The 20,325-nt window shown below is 40.8% G+C and overlaps 1 protein-coding gene across 3 annotated transcripts; it reads right to left on the bottom strand.

Moving 5' to 3' along the window:
- Positions 1-715: 715 nt before the first annotated feature.
- On the bottom strand, positions 716-11,776 carry si:ch1073-82l19.1 (protein zyg-11 homolog). Of its 3 annotated transcripts, none has more exons than XM_042104553.1 (15): positions 11,477-11,776; positions 10,470-10,635; positions 9,525-10,294; positions 9,305-9,445; positions 8,706-8,882; positions 6,861-6,925; positions 6,671-6,770; positions 6,405-6,455; positions 6,087-6,248; positions 5,948-5,995; positions 5,557-5,760; positions 5,379-5,431; positions 5,102-5,166; positions 2,936-3,086; positions 716-2,804 (listed from the first exon to the last, which is right to left on the bottom strand). In XM_042104553.1, the coding sequence occupies exons 1-15, from the start codon at positions 11,477-11,479 to the stop codon at positions 2,795-2,797; spliced, it is 2,166 nt and encodes a 721-aa protein (XP_041960487.1). In that variant the 5' UTR covers positions 11,480-11,776; the 3' UTR covers positions 716-2,794. The 3 variants fall into 3 exon arrangements, with proteins under 3 accessions (XP_041960487.1, XP_041960479.1, XP_041960470.1); XM_042104545.1 differs by having other exon boundaries at positions 5,102-5,199; positions 6,096-6,248; XM_042104536.1 differs by having other exon boundaries at positions 5,102-5,199; positions 11,477-11,775.
- Positions 11,777-20,325: the final 8,549 nt, after the last annotated feature.

Here is a 20,325-nt window from a genome sequence, read left to right as displayed (position 1 = left end):
TCTTTTTCATACCCAATCGTGTTGCCAGTTACCCTAATTAGTTGTGAAACATTCTTTCTTTTGTTTTCTTTATCATTACACAACTTTTCCAGCATTTTGTTACCCCCGTCACAACCTTTTTTGAAACATGTTGCTGGCATCAAATTCAAAATTAACATATATTTTCCATGAAATAGTCAAATTTCTCATTTTCAACATTTGATATATTGTCTGTGTCCTTTTTGCAACTAAATATGAGTTTAAGAGATTTGCAGATTATTACATTCTGTTTTTATTCACATTTTACACAATGTCCCAACTTTTTATGTTTTGGGGTTGTAGTTAGATGCATCTTAGTGAAGGACACAGTTCTGTTGCTTCCAAAGGTCATAAGACATTTAATACATAATAAGTCAGCCGTTTTGTTCATATTCACCACAAATATTAGCAACATACAAATGTTTGTGTGGCCTTGAAAAGACACTGGTTTCTGTCGGGTATCATTCAAAATGCATATTTTAAAACAAAGTGTCACACAGAACTATTTGTGAATGACCAGTCAGCTAATGGTAGTCTACTTTGGCCACTTGGTGCACCTGGTCAACATGGCCACTGTAAAACTACTAAAAAGTGAAAAGTGAGGCTAGAGAGGCTGATCAAGAGCAATGCCCCTGATGTATCCGGATTCTACTTTCTATACAAATTCAAAACCATTGCATATAAAACATGAGAAAGATAGATATGATACTTTTTATTGCTACATACAACTGTTATGACAGTTTAATTACCAGTTCAGAGGGTCAAGAAATAATTTAGTTTTACACAATGAACTAATACATTATATAAACATCCAACATTACGAATGCAAAGTGATAATGGTCTTAAACTTTTTAAGGGACCCCAGGCAAGCCTGATGCTTTTTCTCTATGAAACTCCCCCTCGCTCGGTCTGAAGCTCTTTTCCTTTTCTTTGCATCTTCCGTCAAGGGTTTTCGCTGCTTCTTCGCCGGCTCTGCCATTATACACACGTTTGCAACAATCGCCTTATCGACTTATAAGATGAGTAATTAACACGAAAACGTTGCCTGGTGTTCCTTTAACATGGGACTTGTCTGATAGTGACTAAAATGATAACACAGTGCCTGCTATATTTTCTTATGCTATTTCACAGCTATTAACCTTCTATCAAATGGACAACTATTTCAGCATACATTCACATTTCACAATGATATATAATTGTGTGTAGAAAGGGGAAAATTGGATTTAAAACTGGGTGGAGAACATTTTAAACCTTTTAACATTATGTTGATGGTAGTTAAAGGTGCTCTAAGCAATGTTGGATAACGTCACTTCTGTCAAACAAAACAGAGAGCTAGCCCGCTACTCCCTCCCCCTCCCTCCAGTGTAATGGAAACTCTCCTAAACACGCATCTTGTCAATGATTTGCTGGAACAGTTTGTTATGCTTTTATGGACCAGCTTGTTTTTGCTGCCGTTTTTGGAGCCTGGGCTGTCCACAGAGACCATGTTTTTTATTTATTCAGTGCCAAAGGAATCTGCTTGCATGTGAGACCATGTATGCAATACCAGGATTCCACTAAATCTTACTTTACTAAAACGTGTGTGTGACAAGCAGAGTATAGCCTACATACATCTGCACTCGCCTATTATTTGAATTCATAGGCAATGACAAAACAAAGTCTTACACTCAGTTATTTACTTTCACTATTGACAAGTGGTTACAATCGAAAACATAGCCTGAAAAAAGCAACACTTACCCCAATAGTATTCAAATGACTGAATAACAATTGTAAGGGCATTCATCCAAACAGACAGTCATTGCCTAGGACTCGTTGCTAATGTCTAACTTACATTTCGTGACAGGGGCAGGGCACCCTCAAAATAGCTGTGCATTACATGCAGCTTTCACTTTAGACCAGGTTTTTCTTGGACAGTGGCGTTATCATTTTTAGTGGCGTGAAAACAGTGATTTTTTTGATCATGTGCCTGACCACACCTATCTTTCATTGACAAGTTGCGAACTTGAGTGCTTAGCGTAAAAATCATCACTGTGTTGGGTGTGAGAAATGTAAATTAGGTTTATAGGCCAAGTATACTTGCGTATACCCCCACCTACGTTTTTCTTACTGGGTCAAGGATCGAACCGGCAACCCTTCGGTTGCAAGCCCAAACCCCTAACCAGTAGGCCATGGCAGCCCCCGTGAAATGAACAAGACTTCCGTTGCTTGGCGCCACAATGTGCGGGGTGGTAGATAGAGAAATAAATCAACTCTTTTTGAGATCTCACCTGTTTTTTCTAATAGCCCTCCTCTTGTCAGCCCAAGTCCAATTTAAGTTCAAGTGGAGATCTCAAATTACTCTCAATCTATTCTTAATTCACCTTATTTTTCCAAAGGGTCTCCTTAGGGTCCCACTGGAGAAAGGGCTATAATTTGATTGGCTTTAGGGCTCAAATATCGACAACCTTTTGCCAAAATGGCAGAACGTATAAAAAAGTTCACTTTTCAATGTAGAGTCTACAGCCACACCTTGATGTCTACTGACATCAGGGCATCTGTCTGTATACTGTATGCTGCACCGCATTTTGGGGACAACCACTTAAAGTTGACGTCCATTTTTACAATACCATCTGTTTCGTTGGTTCAAGAGCTATCAGCAACTGTCCGACATGAAATGTAAGCTATCTCACGCGGGAGCTGGTCACAAGGCTGACAGTGTCCAGGACAGGCAGAGGAAGCTCTCCACTCTGATGTATTTAAACACTGTTCCGACACTCCGTAGACAGCATGCTAAAGATCAGCCCTCTCTAGAGCAAGAGAAGAGAGATGCATGAGAAACAAATTGATTGGTGACTCTTAAAAGTGACGTTCTACCACAATATATACTGTATGTATGCTTCTACACATGGTCTTGTTCAGTCTCGAAACACTAACATACCTTTCTCGGCGGGCTTGCTCAGCTTGTTCTGAGATACCCACAATGCTCTCTGCTAGCTTGCGGACATCGTCATGAGTGTCGGGGTGCAAAATGAGGCTCTTTAAAATGTCCAGGCCCCCCTCCTCCTGGAGCATACTGGCATACTGGGAGGCTGACAGAGGACAAAGATAATATACGAGACAATGTCAAACAAATTCATTCTTTGTCTGGGAAATCACAAGGTCTAACCCTAACTACCAATATCATTCATAGATAGATAGATAGATAGATAGATACTTTATTGATTCCCAGGGGAAATTCAAGGTCTCAGTAGCATACAGACAACACACATTAACTAACAGCAGAAAAAGTAATTAAAAGTATATAATATAAAAACACAACTAAGCAATAAGGACAGTAGAAGATAAGGATATACTTAAATACAAATTATACTAACTAACTCTTAATCTAAATAACTAACTAAATAACAATTCTAAAAACAGTATCCACATAATGGTGATTAATCAATCAAGAGGCGCTTGCAATGACTGAGGCAGGGACTGAGGGCTGTATTTTGCACACCAGCGCATGGCATAAAACTCGTTCTCCACCCGCGCAAAGTTTAATTCGGTATTTTGCACGTTTATTTTTTTCAACATTGCACCCAGGGGTGTGGCAATTAACAACCTAGGGAGGGGCCTGGCGCGTTGTCTAAAAATCGCTATCGACCTAAACCTGGTCAGAAGTCAATGGCGAGTTGTTCATATGCTATTTTAAGAGCGCATGTCAACAGTCATATTGGCAGGTGCATGCACCATCCTTCTATTCATGAACGCACACCAGCGCACGTCCATGCAAAGCATTACAAATTGCACGATTACAATGGAAAACATAATTAGAATAAAGATATTACGAAATACTGTACATCTCATGATGAGTAGTTATTCACCATCATTTGCAAATTGGTAATGACGGTTAAAAGTGATTAGGGGAGAGGCGGGAGAGGCGTATGGAGCACAGCTGAAGACGCACTGTCACGAGATATAAGCAACCCCTCTGCAGGATAAATGTTGTTTTATTCAGTCATTTGAGCAATATTAGGGTAAGTGTTACTTTTTCCAGCCTATGTTTTCGATGGTAACCCATTGTCAGTCAATAGTGAAAGTAACTGTCACCATATAACTGTCTTAGTTGACTGACACCTTGGTGAACTTTGCCAATGAGTTCAAATAATAGACGAGTGCAAATGCGTGAAGGCTATGCTAGGTTTTATTAAAGCATGGTTTAAGAATGACTATTTCATACGGTCTCGCAAACAGCCTCCTTCAAATGCGCCGTTGAATGCCAAAATACCGATGCATTTATTTGACATATCGCACTTTGCGCCGTTAAAAGGAATGACTGATGTCATTCTTATTGGTTTAAATGATGTTACGCCCCAAACACACCCATATGACTGATTAAAAAACCTAGGAACCCCTTGTTGCGCCATGCGCTCTACGTTTGATAACGAAACCCCTCCCAATGTGAACTGGACATCCTACTAAATTTGAATAGACTTTTGACGAGTGACGATGCACTTTAGAATGTCATGATGGGGCCCTGAGCCTGTGATTCTCTGTGCATAGTAAGGTGCTCTGTGTGAGTGAGTGTCATGGTAATAGTGCAAATGAGTAAGTCCAACAGTGCAACAGTGCAAGAATAAAGTCTATATATATATATATATATATATATATATATATATATATATATATAACTATTTTAAGAAAAGGTATAAGTGTGGCCACAGTTCGGCTGTGGCATGGAGGGAGGGGTTATGCATATGTGCGCTCAACTAATGATAACCTTCATGTCTCAGATTTCATTCAAGTTCTACCAACAAAGAAACAAATAAGATTTACCTTAATTAAACCTCTTATGAACTCTTATCTTGCTGACAGGATCCAAAACACCCATTAATCCTACTAACAATATTAATGTCTCACTAGTAAGTGTTTTTCATAATGACATATATTACAGAGGATACGATTAACATTAAGATGGTAGCAACTGGGACTGTCACAGTGGACTTAAATGTCTTAACTAAATGGTCTCTTGGGCGAGAATTGAACTTGAATTGGAGGTTTGAATCTGCCCAAAGCACACACCCTGCCTATGCTGGCTGGCATCCCTATCCTGCACACTCACCATTTTGTCTACAGACCAGGTGCACTGCCCAGGCTGCCCACAGCTGTACTCCAGTGGGCTGGGAGCTGTTGAGCAGAGGGTAGAATGGCTGGAATGATCTGCATAGGAAACCGATCATTAGTGTCATTAACTGTTACAATACATTATTTATATCAGTATGCTAATGGAGACCCTCCAACAAATTGTAGAAGTCATGGATGTAAGAGCATATGAAAGATGGATTGGTCATTGTAATGAGTCAGATGTGATACAATTGTCCAACATATTTCTCACATACCTATAGGATACCATTTCATGTTGGGGTGGGGTCCATGTCAGGATGGCAGAATGCTATAAAGAGATAGACGTCACTTACTGGCTATGACACATTTTCCCAACTATACATTGCAAACTTGTTAAAAACCAACACATTAACATACACATATTAGTAGCCTACTACAAACACATATGAATACCAGCTTGGACAGGATGGTGTCACGAAGCTCCAAGTCCAGGGTCCAGGCTGATACTCCTGTGGAGGTCAAGTTGGCCAATATCCCACCTGCAAAGTAACTGACCCCAACCTCCACGTCAGCACCCCCCAGCAGAGTGAGCACGTGCTCCAGGAGGTCTTCATCCATCAGGTCAGCCCTCAGCTCCACCACCTCTGCAATGTTATTCTACGGAGCAAAGCAAATTGTGTATGTGAGGGTGGGTGAATGAGTGAGTGATGAGTTGCAATGTATATTAAATTAAAAATATGAAAGTACATTTGGATATTTACAGTCAAAACTGAGAATTTACCAAGAAAACACAAAAACAAGACATTTACAGCTCAGTGTTCATTCCAACGACAGTGCCACTCACCAACAAACCCATGACTTTCTGCTGGATACAGGACTCTGTGTAGTAGGACTGAAGATTACAGGATAGTTTAAATTGGGCATGTAAACAATAAACACAACAGATAAGTCATGATACTTTTCTGTAAAACCTTCTAAATTACCTCAAGCACCTCTGTATACAGCTCCAGGCCCTGGCATTGGAGGAAGTGGCGGCAGGCAGCTGGGCTCTCATCTGTGAGGTTCCACAGAGCGCTCAGAGCGAACTTCAAGGTGGAGTCCACCACCCCAGCTGAAGCCTTCTGCTGGACAATGCTGAGGAGTTGCTGAAATAACAAAGAAACATATTATATAATACATTATAACGTGGTATTACATTATATGTATAAACAGGTAATATAAAAAGGAGTGAAGTAAATTTGAGTTTATGGAAAAATATGTGGGACGTAGCCATTAAATGATACCACTGGCGGAGTACATACCTCCATGATAAAGGCCTCAGCACCGAGTCGTGTAGTCTCCTCAGTGGTAAGCTGTGGAAAGCCACACACCAGGTTCACATGAAGGACTGCACAACACTCTCAGCCCACACAAACAATGGCTCCACTTGTTTATCTTTCACACAGTTCCTAGATTGATGTTTAAACAGCACCCTGATTTCACCAAATTAATTTAACACAAAAAGGATCTTGTAAATGATGTTACTGACACTTTTCCAGAATAAATCCATAGTTCATCCTCTCTGTACCTTAGACACCAGTATGGAGACAATTGCTACAGCCATTCTCTGAAGGGTGTGGTCTTCACGGCTGCTCAGCCAGCTCATAACCAGCTTAGCTGCATCAAATCTGAACAGACACATGCCAAATTGTTACAGTGTCGAAAATGTAAAGCCGACGGTTATCCTAAAGTTTACATAGAGATATGGACTGACTGACCTGTCAAATGGGACATCTTGTAGAATTCGGTCATTGCAGAGTGAAAGCAAGCAGTTCTTCTGTAACTGAGAGGAAGAGGAAATATTCTTTCATTACTATGTTCTATCCATACAGATATTATGTGTAACCAGATCTCCAATATTACTGACTCCTACTTTAAAGAGAAACATAAACTAAAAAAGAAAGGTGAGAGTATACAGTACCTTACATGCATACATCCATAACATTTGGGAGTGATACAACATATTAAACGTCATGCACTTTGAACATTTACATGTTACATATACATTTACTTTGACAAGATATTGGCACAGCCATGTATTGTCAGCTAAAAACTTTATTTTCCTTATCATCCACATGGGGTACAAATATGTAGCCTGGGTGCCATTCCGAACTTAGTCCCGCCCACAACATTTGATGTCGGGAAGTTCGGTCTGGCATTGCTCCATTGTGGAGCAAGTATGCTCGCCCTAGATCAGGCGGACCAATCAAATCGGGCTTTATGATTATGGACAGGTGAGCAACAGCGCCTGGTCTATCATGTCATCTGAGCACAGATTAGGCTTATGTTTGAAACAAAAAGACTGTGGCTAGAAGGATACATGGCTTTTAAGACCTCAAATGGAAAATGCATATTATTTAATGAGGTTTTATCATTGAAAACGATTATTTCTGAAAACTTTGGCCAAAGTAGAGATGTGTGAAAACTCGTGGTTTCACTTTCATCAAGGGAAAACAGCGCTGTTGCATTGCGACATGTTCCCTCGTTCGTTTGAAATCTCTGATTGACCACCTGTTTGAGGGATTTGCGACAGCCTTTCCCAGCTGTTTAACATGTTTGTAGCATATCAGTGTTCAACAGAATTATTTATTATTTTTAAAAACGGAGGGGATATAGGCTATCAGTTTTTTACTAATAGCCTACCGTACTACTCTTAGATTTCGCTAATGAGTGTTGTAGGCTAGGAGTTACAAGGATACAAGGAAGTTTATTGTCACATGCATATTGTTACTGGAAGTAAGAAATGCAGTGAAATTATATCTGGTGTCAGCCTATTTGTGCATTTATGGGGGGGGGGTAAAAAGTGCAGTAGAAGAGGGGTTTAGTAGATTAAGTGGCAAGGGCTGCATAAGAAAGGTGGGGGAGGATTGGGATGGGGGGGGGGCACCAACAAGGAGCACCTAAGAGCAACAGGGGCAAGGAAAAACTCCCTTACCAAGGAAGAAACCTTGGGCAGATCCACGGCTCAAGGGGCTAACCCAACTGCCAGGGGTCTTGGTGTGTGTGTTGGGGGGATGACAGGGGAGATGGGATAGTGTGCTGTGTATGTGGGGAGAGGGTAGTGTGCAATATGTGTGTTGGAGAAGCTTCCTGATGAAATAATGTGCTGTGTATGTAGGGGAGAGGGGGGGGGGGGGCAGTGTACTGCAAGTATGTTGAAGGGACTTACGGCACTAACTTTTACAAAAGACCAGAAAACAATGTTAAGGCATTTGTGGAGAAGAAGGATGGTTCGTGTGTTTTCTTCCTACACCTCACGGTAAGCTATTTCGTTGCTCTGACTGGTTAGGTCTATCCAATTGTGTGCAGAGGCATTCCCCCCCTGTATCGGTTGAAACACGCCCCATAATTATGTCCCAATGGAGCAGTATCAGACTCATATTCTGACTAGAATTGAGTATGACTATGTCAGGCTAACAAATATACCAAGGAATTGTCAAAAATTATTATAATTATATTGTAGTTATACATGCATAAGTCTGGTAAATGTACTGCTTATGCATAATTACAAGGACAAATACATGTTTGTGTGAGTGTGCAAGTTTTTTAGTGTGCAAAGGAACCTGTTCATGGTTTGGAAAATGCCTCATGGCGATCAGAAGCTGATGGACTGTGGTTCTCAGAAGGCAAAGTGGCATGCCCAGGACCTTATCTTGAGTTGTGAGATTGAATATGCAGGCTGTGGCCACCAGCTGGACATGCAATGACTGCTCATGGCTTTTCATTCCCATAATTACAAGCTGTGAATAATAGAACAATACTCAGTATTTAAAGTATGCAACTCAGGGCAACATTTGTACTATCATTACAATTTTCACTTATGACTAAATTAATGATTTCTTGAAATGAATTTTCTTTCAAATTGATAGAATTGAATTCAATTCAATTCAGCTATGCTAGAATTCTGTTTCTTGGATACTGGTTACTTGCTTTTGGTAAGTCCAGCACTAATTAGATAACATTAGAGGCACATTATATAACACCCTATTTGTTTTTTATCTCTTTTTTCAGGACAATATAAAATAAAAAAGATCACAGCTGTTACATTATTACTAATTTAACTGGAGAGCTCACAACACAGAGAGTTTTCTAAGGTCTCTCTACATACACAGCTACATAAAAAATCTGTGGACAGCAATAGCATTAAAGAACTGCACTGTGCCTTCAAGACATCTGACTGAGGTTCGTCCGTGTCATTGGTCAGGCTGTAGAGGTGAACTAGAGCCTCTCGTATGAAGCACTCCCTCTCACAGTACCTCTTCAGGGCCTCACTGATCTGGTGGATGTTGGCCTCTCCAGCAACCTGGAAAACAAAAGACAATTACTATCAGCCTGTGAGTGTCATGGTATTCAGGTGTTTTTGTATACGTCTCGGTACGTGCCTTCAGGTTGCTCTTAACAGTGAAAAAGTCACTAAAGCCTGCTCCAGTGGCTAGCAGTCCAATGAAGGTCATGTTTGGCCTTGCTTCCAGAAACGCCTGGACCGCATTGTCTGTGATGCCCCTCCGGCCTGACATGTCGAGCGACAGCAGCGCCGGGAGGATGCCGGGCTTCTCCAACAGCTGCTCCACCACGCTGTCCCCGTCGCTGGTCAGTCTGTCGTCGGACAGGTCCAGGTGCCGGAGCCGTTCGAGCCGGCCCAGCACGAGCAGGAGGCGCGCAGCAGGCATCTCCAGGTGTCTGAGGCCGTGGGCCGAAAGGGACATCAGGGTGGCCTGACAGTCCAGCAGTGACGTGAGGTCAGTGACGCAAGTGCTAGAGATGTCCAGAGCCTCCAGTCGAGGAAGGGTACAGAGGTCCTGCAGCCCCGAGTCGTCCAGCTCCGTGCCGGCCAGAAGCACTGTCCTCAGGCCCGGCATCGAGCTGAAGCTGAGACGCTCGTTCTCGAGGAACCCCTCTCCCATTTCCAGTCTGCTCAGGTTGAGCCGTTGCAGGTTGTCTGAAGACTCAGTGTTGGCTGCGAGGCTGAGCAGCACATCTGATACAGTCAAGCCGCCGTGAACTCTGGAAGCATCCAACTCCTGCAGTCTGTGGGGCTGCGTGGCGAGGCAGAAGGCCTCGGCGGAGAGGTGCGACGCTCGCAGGCACACACGGCGGAGGCGCAGGTGCTCATGGCTGCGGAAAACTCCGATGGTGCTATCATTTAACACACCTGGTGTCAAATCGTAGAAGAGATACACATTACAATACATATGAGCCAGTTCTGTGGCACGCCACTGACTAACACACTACCTTTAAAACAATAGTGGCACAGTAGATTAGTGAAGTAGAAAAGTGTCCAGGTCACTCATTCATCTTTGTCCTTCTCTTTGTGCTCCCACACTCACCTTCCTCTGCCATCTTGCTGAGCAGCTGGTCTGCTAGCAGCTGGGGAAAGACGGGGCAGTGGTGGAAACGAAGCGATCCATCCTCACGTTTCACACAGAGCTGCTCCATGCTGTGACAGACCCAGGCTAGACAGATGTCAACCAGGGCCGCAGGGTTATCCTCTTCCTGTATGCAAACAAGCATGACAAATTCATCTTCTGACGAATGTGGTTGAGTTTATAGAAGATATACAGTAAACAATTAAAATGATACTTTTCATCACAAGAATTTGAGAGGACTGTGGCATCAATCATTCACCCTTTCCCCAAGTTGTGCATGGGATAGGGAGAGAAGGAGAACATAAGTTTTGTCAGACCACTTGAAGTTGAGGCACCATGTGCTGATTTTTTCAAAGGTGGTTAAAAGGAATTATGCAATTTCAACAAAATGGATTCTAATAGCCTGATTTTGTAGAAGCCTGTGGCCTGTGGCTTGGTGAATTTCCAATGGCTTAGTTGAATGATTCATTTCATAACCCATTAACAACAACAATTGAAATAATTATTGACATGATAAACTGCAACACCAAAATATTGTTGACAATGTTTACCCAACAATTTAGGAGTCTACTGGGTGGCGATAAAGGCCTGCAAAAGGTAATAACTGACAGTTATTATGTATAGGCTAAAGATACACGCAACATGTAATTGAATTGAAATGCAAATTATAAACATTTACACATGACTGTTTTCAAATGACCAAACATATGAACTGGGATAACAGTTCCAAATGGTTTTGACAAGCAGTGAATGTCTGCATTGCCTTGCATGCGCAGCAGGTCTTTTACCAACAACAGGACACTCAGAAGCAACCTAGCCTAAATCCTTTTAAATCTTCTGACTAATCCCATAGTAGCCGCCAAGAACACGCACGACAGGTTTTCATAGCCAGTAACCTTTAATTCTTTAAAATCATTATCATGAGTGAAAGTCAGACGACTAAAGGCAGTAACACGAAGCCAACTCACCATAGTGGAATAAAGGTAGCAGATCTTGACAACCTGCAGAGGAGGCTCGTAGAGGAAAAACTTCTCGTGAAGTGCAGTAAGCTTGTAACGCTACTAACTTCACATTATTCTAAACCCCGTATTCGCCAATTCAAATAGGCCTAAGTAAACCATTCGTATGCAACACAATCTATACGCGTAAAATTGTTCATTTTCAAAATAGAACACCATAATTCGATACTCTAGCTTCGGCCGTGTCTATCATGTTTGAAGCTCTTGACGACAGGCTCTCAATTGGTCACTCGGGTGTCAAACGTCATGTGTGTCCTATATTTGTGCGCTTCCACATAAATAAGTAAATAACATTTCACGGGCGTGTAGTGTAGGTGTACATTTAGCAATTTCAATAAACATAAAAGGAACATAGAATCTTAAGAGCAAGAGGTCGCATGTTTTGGACATTGATTGGGCTATTTAAAGGGTAAAATAACAACGGACTGGAATAGCGTATAGCCTATTAGTAGGTTTAAAATAGCATACCCTCAGTTTTGTCAAGGTGATAGGCCTAAAGTTCACAACAAAACAAGATAATACTTGATATACCGTAATTACGACTTACTGTCCCAGATATGGCAGCATGTTATAATTCAAGGCGTCCATAGAGTGGCAGTGCAGGGCTATGTTGTATGATGCAGCGTTAGATGTAAGCTTTGTTTCAATAAGACAAACCTAATATCATGCACTTGTGTTACTATTAACATAATCAATAATGAAACCTCAAACCTCTTTGAGTAAAGGACATTTGATTACTATTATTTATTTTTGCTTGGACTCAGTCATAAAGTATCATTCATCCATATCTTTGGGAACATGAGGTTACTCTTTCAAGAACATGATGCTTTATGCTGAGGGTTAGTGGACCATTTTTATCATCAATTTCTCGGACTTGGTGTCAGCAGACTGGCTGTGTTGAAATTTGCTGAATTCACAATTTGCTGAATTCACATAACCAAACTCATATCAGAGAGAGAGAGAAAGAGAGAGAGAGAGAGAAAAAGAATGACCTTGCTTCTGGTAATACGTTTTCAGTAAGTGTAGCAGCACTGTGCACATAAACATCTTTCAAGGCCACATGTCTAGAGAAAGTGTAAGCTGTCTGTGAACACTGAGTCTTGAACCAGATAGTCACAACTTTTCCCGGATTGAAGCAAATTGTAGGTCACATTAGAAAACCTTGAGCAGTATGGCTACATACAAATGCTTTATCTTTTATTTTTTTCCTGAATCAATTACATGTTATACATATTAATACATATTAATACATATTATATATTAATAATTTACATAACTTATAGTTTGACACAAAATATTGGTACCCTATATCCATGATGTGTACACCATAAGCCCTAAGCTGCCATCAAATGTTAATTTTGACCCTGTTTTAATAAGCTTTATTACAAATCTTGTATAGCTTTCACATGATTTGACTGAGTTTCGACTGAGTTATTATATTTTATTTTCTTAGGATCTCAACTTATTTATATCAATATCTAGAGATAACACATCTCAATGTTTTCCCAAGATAATGCCATAAATAATTTGATATCTCAGCCTACAGCGCATCACGTTTAATAAATCTTTGTGGCTGCTGAAATAGCTTCTCTTGCTGGAGGAAATTCCACAACAAAAACATTTTGGATTATCACAATGTGTTTCATTTCACATTGACTCAGTCAACAAGATGCCACATAGCATGCCTTTGCTTCTAAGATGAAAACAACAGGGTTTGTTTTATTTAATTTCAGATATACGTAGGCTACATCACACATCACCCTAACCCTAATCCCCCAAGGCCTCATTGCTGATCATCGATGTGTGACACCACAACATCAAGCTGACTGCTCCATCAGCTCATTGGATGTCTTAAGTTATGCATTCCTTTTCTGAGATGTGGAATTATGCTGTTATCAGGAAACTGTTTTGTTATCTCAAGACAAGTTGAGATCTCAAGAAAACGGGGATCAAAAATAAACTGATGGTCTTCAAGGACTTCTATGCATATTACACCAAACCTATTAAGATTTGAACTTCTCATTAAAACTAGTTAAGAAAGGCTTCCATCAGTTTACAGTTGCTTGGTTTTGTATGATTTAATTGAAGAGGAACTAGCTTACGCGATCATATAAAAATACACATATAGAGTTTTCATCATTCCTGAAATGATTGTGTCTCTCCACCTTTAGCTTTGAGAAAAGCATGAGAATTCCAGTCCATATAGCCAGGGACATGGTGACAGAGATAGAGCAGGTATATAAAGCTCATGCTGCAATTGTTTAATAAGAACAACCCCAGTAAAGATAGCAGGTCAGTTGTGTTGTGTCCTGTTTTGTAGTCGTTCAGGAAGATCAGTAATCTGTTTTATGCTCACAAAAGTGGGCCAAGGAGGTTGTCTGGAAATATGTCAACTGGTACGTCTGAGTTTTGTTGTGGAAATTTGTATAATTATAAATATTATTTTTTTTAGAATTTCTTTATTATTAATTTCTGTGAGTCATCATAATTAGGTACCAGGAAGTACATCAAATAAGGTAAAAACAACCTCAATGAAAAAAAGGGAACAGTTTCAGAATTTCATCAAATCAGTATTTCATCTCTACTTTTACACAATATGCTTCCTTCAATACTTTTTAGTATTTATTATTGATTATAACGACCCTCCCCTACCAACCAACCACCCATCCCCCCCCCCCCCCCCCACCGCCATACACCCCACACATGGTCCACATTCACTCACCCACAACAACAACAACGACAACAACGACGGCGACATTATTTCACTGTCTTCTACCATTGGTCAGCCGCACGTGAGCAAGCACACTTTGCAGTTCCTCAGAAATACATTATAGTTAAAATACAGTAATCCGGTAATGTCACAATTCAGATTTGGGGAGAAAAGGATTCTTTACATAGCAGTTTTTGACATGCCTTTGCAGTGGCAATGATGTAACATCTGAGTGCAGGTCACAACCTAACTTGAACATATAGTATAACTAGACTTGAATTTAACTTATCATTTTGTTGTCATAATTTCAACGCCCACAGATTATAAAAGTGATTATACCCATTAAGGGGGTGGCTGTGGCCCACTGGTTAGCACTCTGGACTTGTAACCGGAGGGTTGCCGGTTCGAGCCCCGACCAGTGGGCCATGGCTGAAGTGCCCCTGAGCAAGGCACCTTACCCCTCACTGCTCCCCGAGCGCCGCTGTTGAAGCAGGCAGCTCACTGCGCCGGGATTAGTGTGTGCTTCACCTCACTGTGTTCACTGTGTGCTGAGTGTGTTTCACTAATTCACCGATTGGGTTAAATGCAGAGACCAAATTTCCCTCACGGGATCAAAAAAGTATATATACTTATACTTAAGGTATAGACCTACAAAATGCTTCAGTCAACCTTTTCTGCATGAATTCCAGAGCCTTCTTCGGAATTACATTTCTGTTTAATGCATGAGGAAAACGAGGCCTTGTCTTGAGATCTTGTCAACCTTCTTTTGGTCTCCATCTGTAAATATTTGTCTTAAAAATGTATTTTCTTTGTCTCACGAGAAATCAGCTCTTACAGAGATAACCCCTGAAATAAACATTTGCAAAATATAGCCCTCTTCTTGTCTTAGCCCAATTAAAGTTCTACTTTAGATTTTCAAAATACCCCTATTGTCTACTTCTCTTTTTATTCTTATTGCTCCTTATTTCTCGGGTTTATAGTTTAGGAGAAAAAGTTAAATCTCATTTCAAATTGTGTTACAAGGCGTTGCGGAGATGGAACATTGAACCCCTCCTTTGTCATGTAATCCTGTGGGTCGACAGGTCAGGTGAGCACGACTCAGGGTGGCCTCTAGCTGGGAAGTCCTGCAGAAGCACCGGAGCCTGCTAAATCTCAGTTTAGCATCTCAATCTTGATCCCTCCAGAGCTGCCTAAAACTGAACATAATGCCATAATGCATGCACACACACACACACACACACACACACACACACACACACACACACACACAGTGTTTGGTCATGCTTTGTCTACCAGCATTATGTCTTCATTTTTTGAAAGCTCAAGCTGAAGTGTGTGGTGGCATTCCAGAGCTATTTTACTCTCGTCCGCAGCACATACATGTAGATTTCCAAGGTAAATGGCTTTCTAGCACTGGTGCTACAGAGGTTGATAGTTTTGTAGCAAAATCCATAAAAATCTCTAGCATATCGTTACAAATACCTCTGTAGGCTACACTCTAGAAAACATTTTGGTGTCACCAGTGCTAAGTTGGTAAATCAATTTTTTTTTAGTGCACAGCCCTGTTTGTCATTCTACATTAATAGCCTACTGGCTTTGACTGGCTTTACATTTACATAATTGATTAGGTTGTTGGTTTTAAAGTGAGCTACAAGTTAAGAAAGATACTAAAACATGAACTTTTTAATTATTTATTTATGCATTGAACCAAGACAACACAATTGAAGTTGCCATTTAGCCTATCTTTGTTCTTCATAAAAGATGGGACGGATAGAACTTAAGGAGCTGACTTCCAGTCAATTCAGAAAATACCATACAACTTGACGAAAAACAAAGATAGGCTAAAGGGCAACTTCAATTGTGTTGTCTTGGTTCAATGCATAAATAAATAATTTAAAGTTCATGTTTAGGCCTACTCACATCCTTGGAATAGGCTAGTGTCTCATCCAAATGAAGCCTGTGGTGTGTGGACTAGTAGTAGGGTAGGAAGGAGGGGGGTCACCTGCACCCGAAAGGTATATTTTTTTAACCTAGTTTTTTGCAATCCTTAAGGTGTTTATAAAAGGAATTTTGATGTTCCCCACGCAAATTATTGTCCCATAGGTGATTTTTTTTGTATCATCTTTTGTGTCCGTGCTTGATTTTCGGCTGTGAAAAATTAAAAACTTTAAATCTACATAGAATCGGAACAATACAGCCTACAGACACAATCCACCCCATTTTCTCTTCGTCTTTCCATGAGGAATTGATAGATGTGAGGATTGTCATGATTATGATGTATGGTGGTAATAAAACTCAAATAAACACAAATGTAAAAAATCGGTGACATTGGATCACTGGAACTCCTCCCCTATGGACCCTATTGATATATGTTTTCTAACTTTTGTATTTTTACAGTCTTTAAGATGTCTAATAAGCAAATGTTGATGATCCCTAATTGTCACATGTTGGTCCAAATGAAAATCTCCCATAGTAAGGAGTTACTATTCAAACCGTTATATTGGTATTATATTTATTGAAACCATTAGTTCCACAGTTACCACAATCCATTAGTTATGAGTTGTTCGAGCTCAGGGGCCTACACCTATAGTCTGGTAGGAAGGAGGGGGGTCACCTGCACCCGAAAGGTATATTTTTTTAACCTAGTTTTTTGTAATCCTTAAGGTGTATAGAAAAGGAATTTTGATGTTCCCCACGCAAATTATTGTCCCATATGTGATTTTTTGTATCATCTTTTGTGTCCGTGCTTGATTTTCGGCTGTGAAAAATGAAAACTTTAAATCTACATAGAATCTGAACAACACCAGAATGTCGTTGTGGCTGCTCTCTTGTAGATGGCCAGACGGTGGTTGACACGGTTGATGTGTGGGACGAGGTTGTCTCTGCAGTGCGGGAGCTGGGACAGATCCACCTTGGATCTGGTGGTAAGCGTCTCATCCTCTCCAATCAATTTTTCAGCATGATGCTGCCCACGATTTTTCACGGGCCCGGCCATACATTACACAATCTAAATGCCTCGATGTCCTCCACCACATCTGGCTCCACAGACCACTGATCACCAAGTTTTCTGAGGACATAAATAATTATAGTATTACAAAGTCACAATGTATCAATACCAGAGGTGGGACCAAGTCACTGTTTGGCAAGTCACAAGTAAGTCCCAAGTCTTAGCAGTCAAGTCCAAGTCAAGTCCCAAGTAAATACAGAGAAGGGCAAGTCGAGTCCAAGTCCAAGTCACATCAAAGCCAAGTCGAGTCCAAGTCCAAGTCCCAATCTTTTTCAAGTCCTGAACAAGTCATCAGGTACTCTTCACTTAATAATGCCATTATTAGACTATCGATCATAATTTTAGCACTTCCATCTAATCCACAGTATTTTTTCTATAAATACAGATTAAAATATGTTCAATGTTTCTGTCTTGTAATCTTTTACGACATATGCATGTGCATACCTGTGTAATATATACATGTGCATACCTGAGTAATCTCTACAAAATGGATAGCTACATGACACTCAGCACAGCTGCAAATATATATAATGTTTTTCCAAATTGCGGAGCCCACTGTAAGGACGAGTAATAATTTGACTGATGGTATTTCACTGCGCTAGGCCACAGATTTGCCTGCAAACAATTTATTAGGCTGTCTGCCAGTGGTGACTCATAAGGGAAGCCAAGGTCAACAGTTTTATATTATTTAAAAGATAATAATGACAGTAATTTTGTTTTAAAGTATTAATTTCTTAAGAAATACTAGACATTTGATGCTGTTTATCTAATTTGTAAATGGTGCACGGTCACTTTAAGCCCATTGTGTGCCACTGTCCACACGTTCTCATAATGATCTTTTTTTACCAGCTCCGTTCAAATATAGCCTATGGCTAGTCCACAAACTTGTTTGTGCCACATGTATAGCACAATTTTAACAATGATAAGCATGATATTAAGTTGGCACAAACAGCTTTCATTCCTTTGGAAAGAGAAGCATGTATGACATGATGCTTGCTTGACATTTTCTGTTTGCAATTAAAAGTGAATTATGAGCCTGGTAGCCAGTAGCCACCTAGCTACAGTAGCTGAGTGGAATGCGTTTCAATCGGCATATCATGTGCTTCATGTAAATAAATTATTGAATACTTCAAGACTCACCAGTTCCATTACACAAGGCAAAGACAACTCTTCATAATATTCTTGTCCACTTTCCAAATCACAGTGAGTGCAGCTATGTCATAGTGACCTGGATCTCATAGTTTATAACAGTATAGTAGGCTAGTGAGAAACGGATAAATTCACAATCTCCTCTAATCGTATTTTTTTGCCTCCACGATTTCTTTTTATATGTTTCTTATATTTAAAAGAAGATATCAATCATCATCAACAATGACAAGCCAGCTGGAACCTACTCGTTTTCTCTCCCTCTCGTGCGTGCTTAGATGTGTTCTCAATTAAATGCAGTAGCTTAGCATAAGTTTAAGTTGGATCTTAATGGAGAGGACTCGAAAAGTATCATCTTTATGTAACATGCTGTTGGTGCTTTTTGACAAACGTTCTCTAACAAGAGTGCAAATCAGTTTGCAGTAAAGCTACTAGTGATTGGCTAAATGTTGGTCCTTCCTCTGTCTCTTGGTGCCCTACACACAGTGCGTAACGCGTGTGGGGGTAGTGGCAGTAATCTACTTAACTGTGCTCTGGCCGCTTGTCTCCGCTATTTTATTTTTTTTATTTTTTTTTAGTCGCGGGAAAGCGTCTCTGGGTTGACTGGTACACGATCAGGAAATTTAGTTTTTGATTCGAGACATGTCAAGTCATCACAAGTCAAAGAGGCAAAGTCCGAGTCAAGTCTCGAGTGAATAGTATTCAAGTCCAAGTCGAGTCGCAAGTCATGCCGAATTTTATCAAGTCAAGTCTGAAGTCATTAAAATCATGACTCGAGTCTGACTCGAGTCCAAGTCATGTGACTCGAGTCCACATGTCTGATCAATACCTATGTTCAGCATTAATTGCCATTACATGCTACAGAATATCTGACTAAATTCACTTCACTTGAAGGCTGCATTGGATTACTCTGCAGATTTTTCAGAGGCCCAACCTTCCCTTTGCCTCTAAAGGCACTTGTAACGTCTTCCCCTGAAGACGTATAGGCCGAGTATTGTTGTGCAGTAGTCTGCCAGTTCGCTGACATTTAGGGAGACACGGAGACACTTTTTAGGTTAAACGCAGAGGTTTTGCTTCGTCTTGGCCGAGCGTCCAAACGAATCCTGTAAAGGCACTGCCCGAAACCGCACTTTTCTGAAACCTGGTCCCAGAGTGGAGAAATCTGAAACCGTAGCCCGTTTGAGGCCTAGTCCACACGTACCAAACCGATCTTTTTTTCCTCCGTCTTCCCTGGAACCGTATCAAGAATATTTGCGTCCAAACGGATCCATCTCAACACGACTCAACACGTTACTTCATACCCCAGGCCTATAGGTGGCACTGTGTCTTTACAGAAATCACCAAAACTTGCAAAACTTGCGCTTTAAAAACAGACAGAATAGGCTACGGCGAAATGGCTAGTGCAAGGAAACCAGAATTGTTTGTGTGGACTGATGGTGAACTGTCAACTGTAAAACTAATAAACTTTATTTTACGGTTTGTGAAGGGTGCAGTCCCGTCCTTTATTTGGCTAACGCAGGTAGGCCTACTAATCATCTTTTCACTAGTTCGCCCTTCTATATGATTGCTTCAGCTAGACTAGAATGTATGGGAGAAGTGCGTGTTTGGCAAGGTAGCTGTCCGTGGTCCTGGAGTGCCTGGAGCGGACATCGCGATAGAGCGATGACCGCTTGCACCCCCCTGTGTAAGGAGGATGAGTAACAGGGCAATTGGTGAAATGGAGGAGTAGGGGGAGGAGGGGGGATGATTTCTCTAACGTCGGAGCGTGTGACGTATGGAAAAGGAGGTCGGCTTAAATAGGCCTACCCTGTGGCGGCAGTGGGTGAGTTAATTGCTGTCAATCATCCCGAAGGCTCCACCCGAACTTTGTTTATAAAACATCATTTCACTAGTTCGCCCTTCTATATGATTGCTTCAGCTAGACTAGAATGTATG

The sequence above is a fragment of the Alosa sapidissima genome, chromosome 1 (genome assembly GCF_018492685.1).
Source record: "Alosa sapidissima isolate fAloSap1 chromosome 1, fAloSap1.pri, whole genome shotgun sequence".
NCBI lineage: Eukaryota > Metazoa > Chordata > Actinopteri > Clupeiformes > Clupeidae > Alosa > Alosa sapidissima.
The sequence above is the reverse complement of the archived record's forward strand: the minus strand, read 5'-3'. Positions and strand labels throughout refer to the sequence as shown.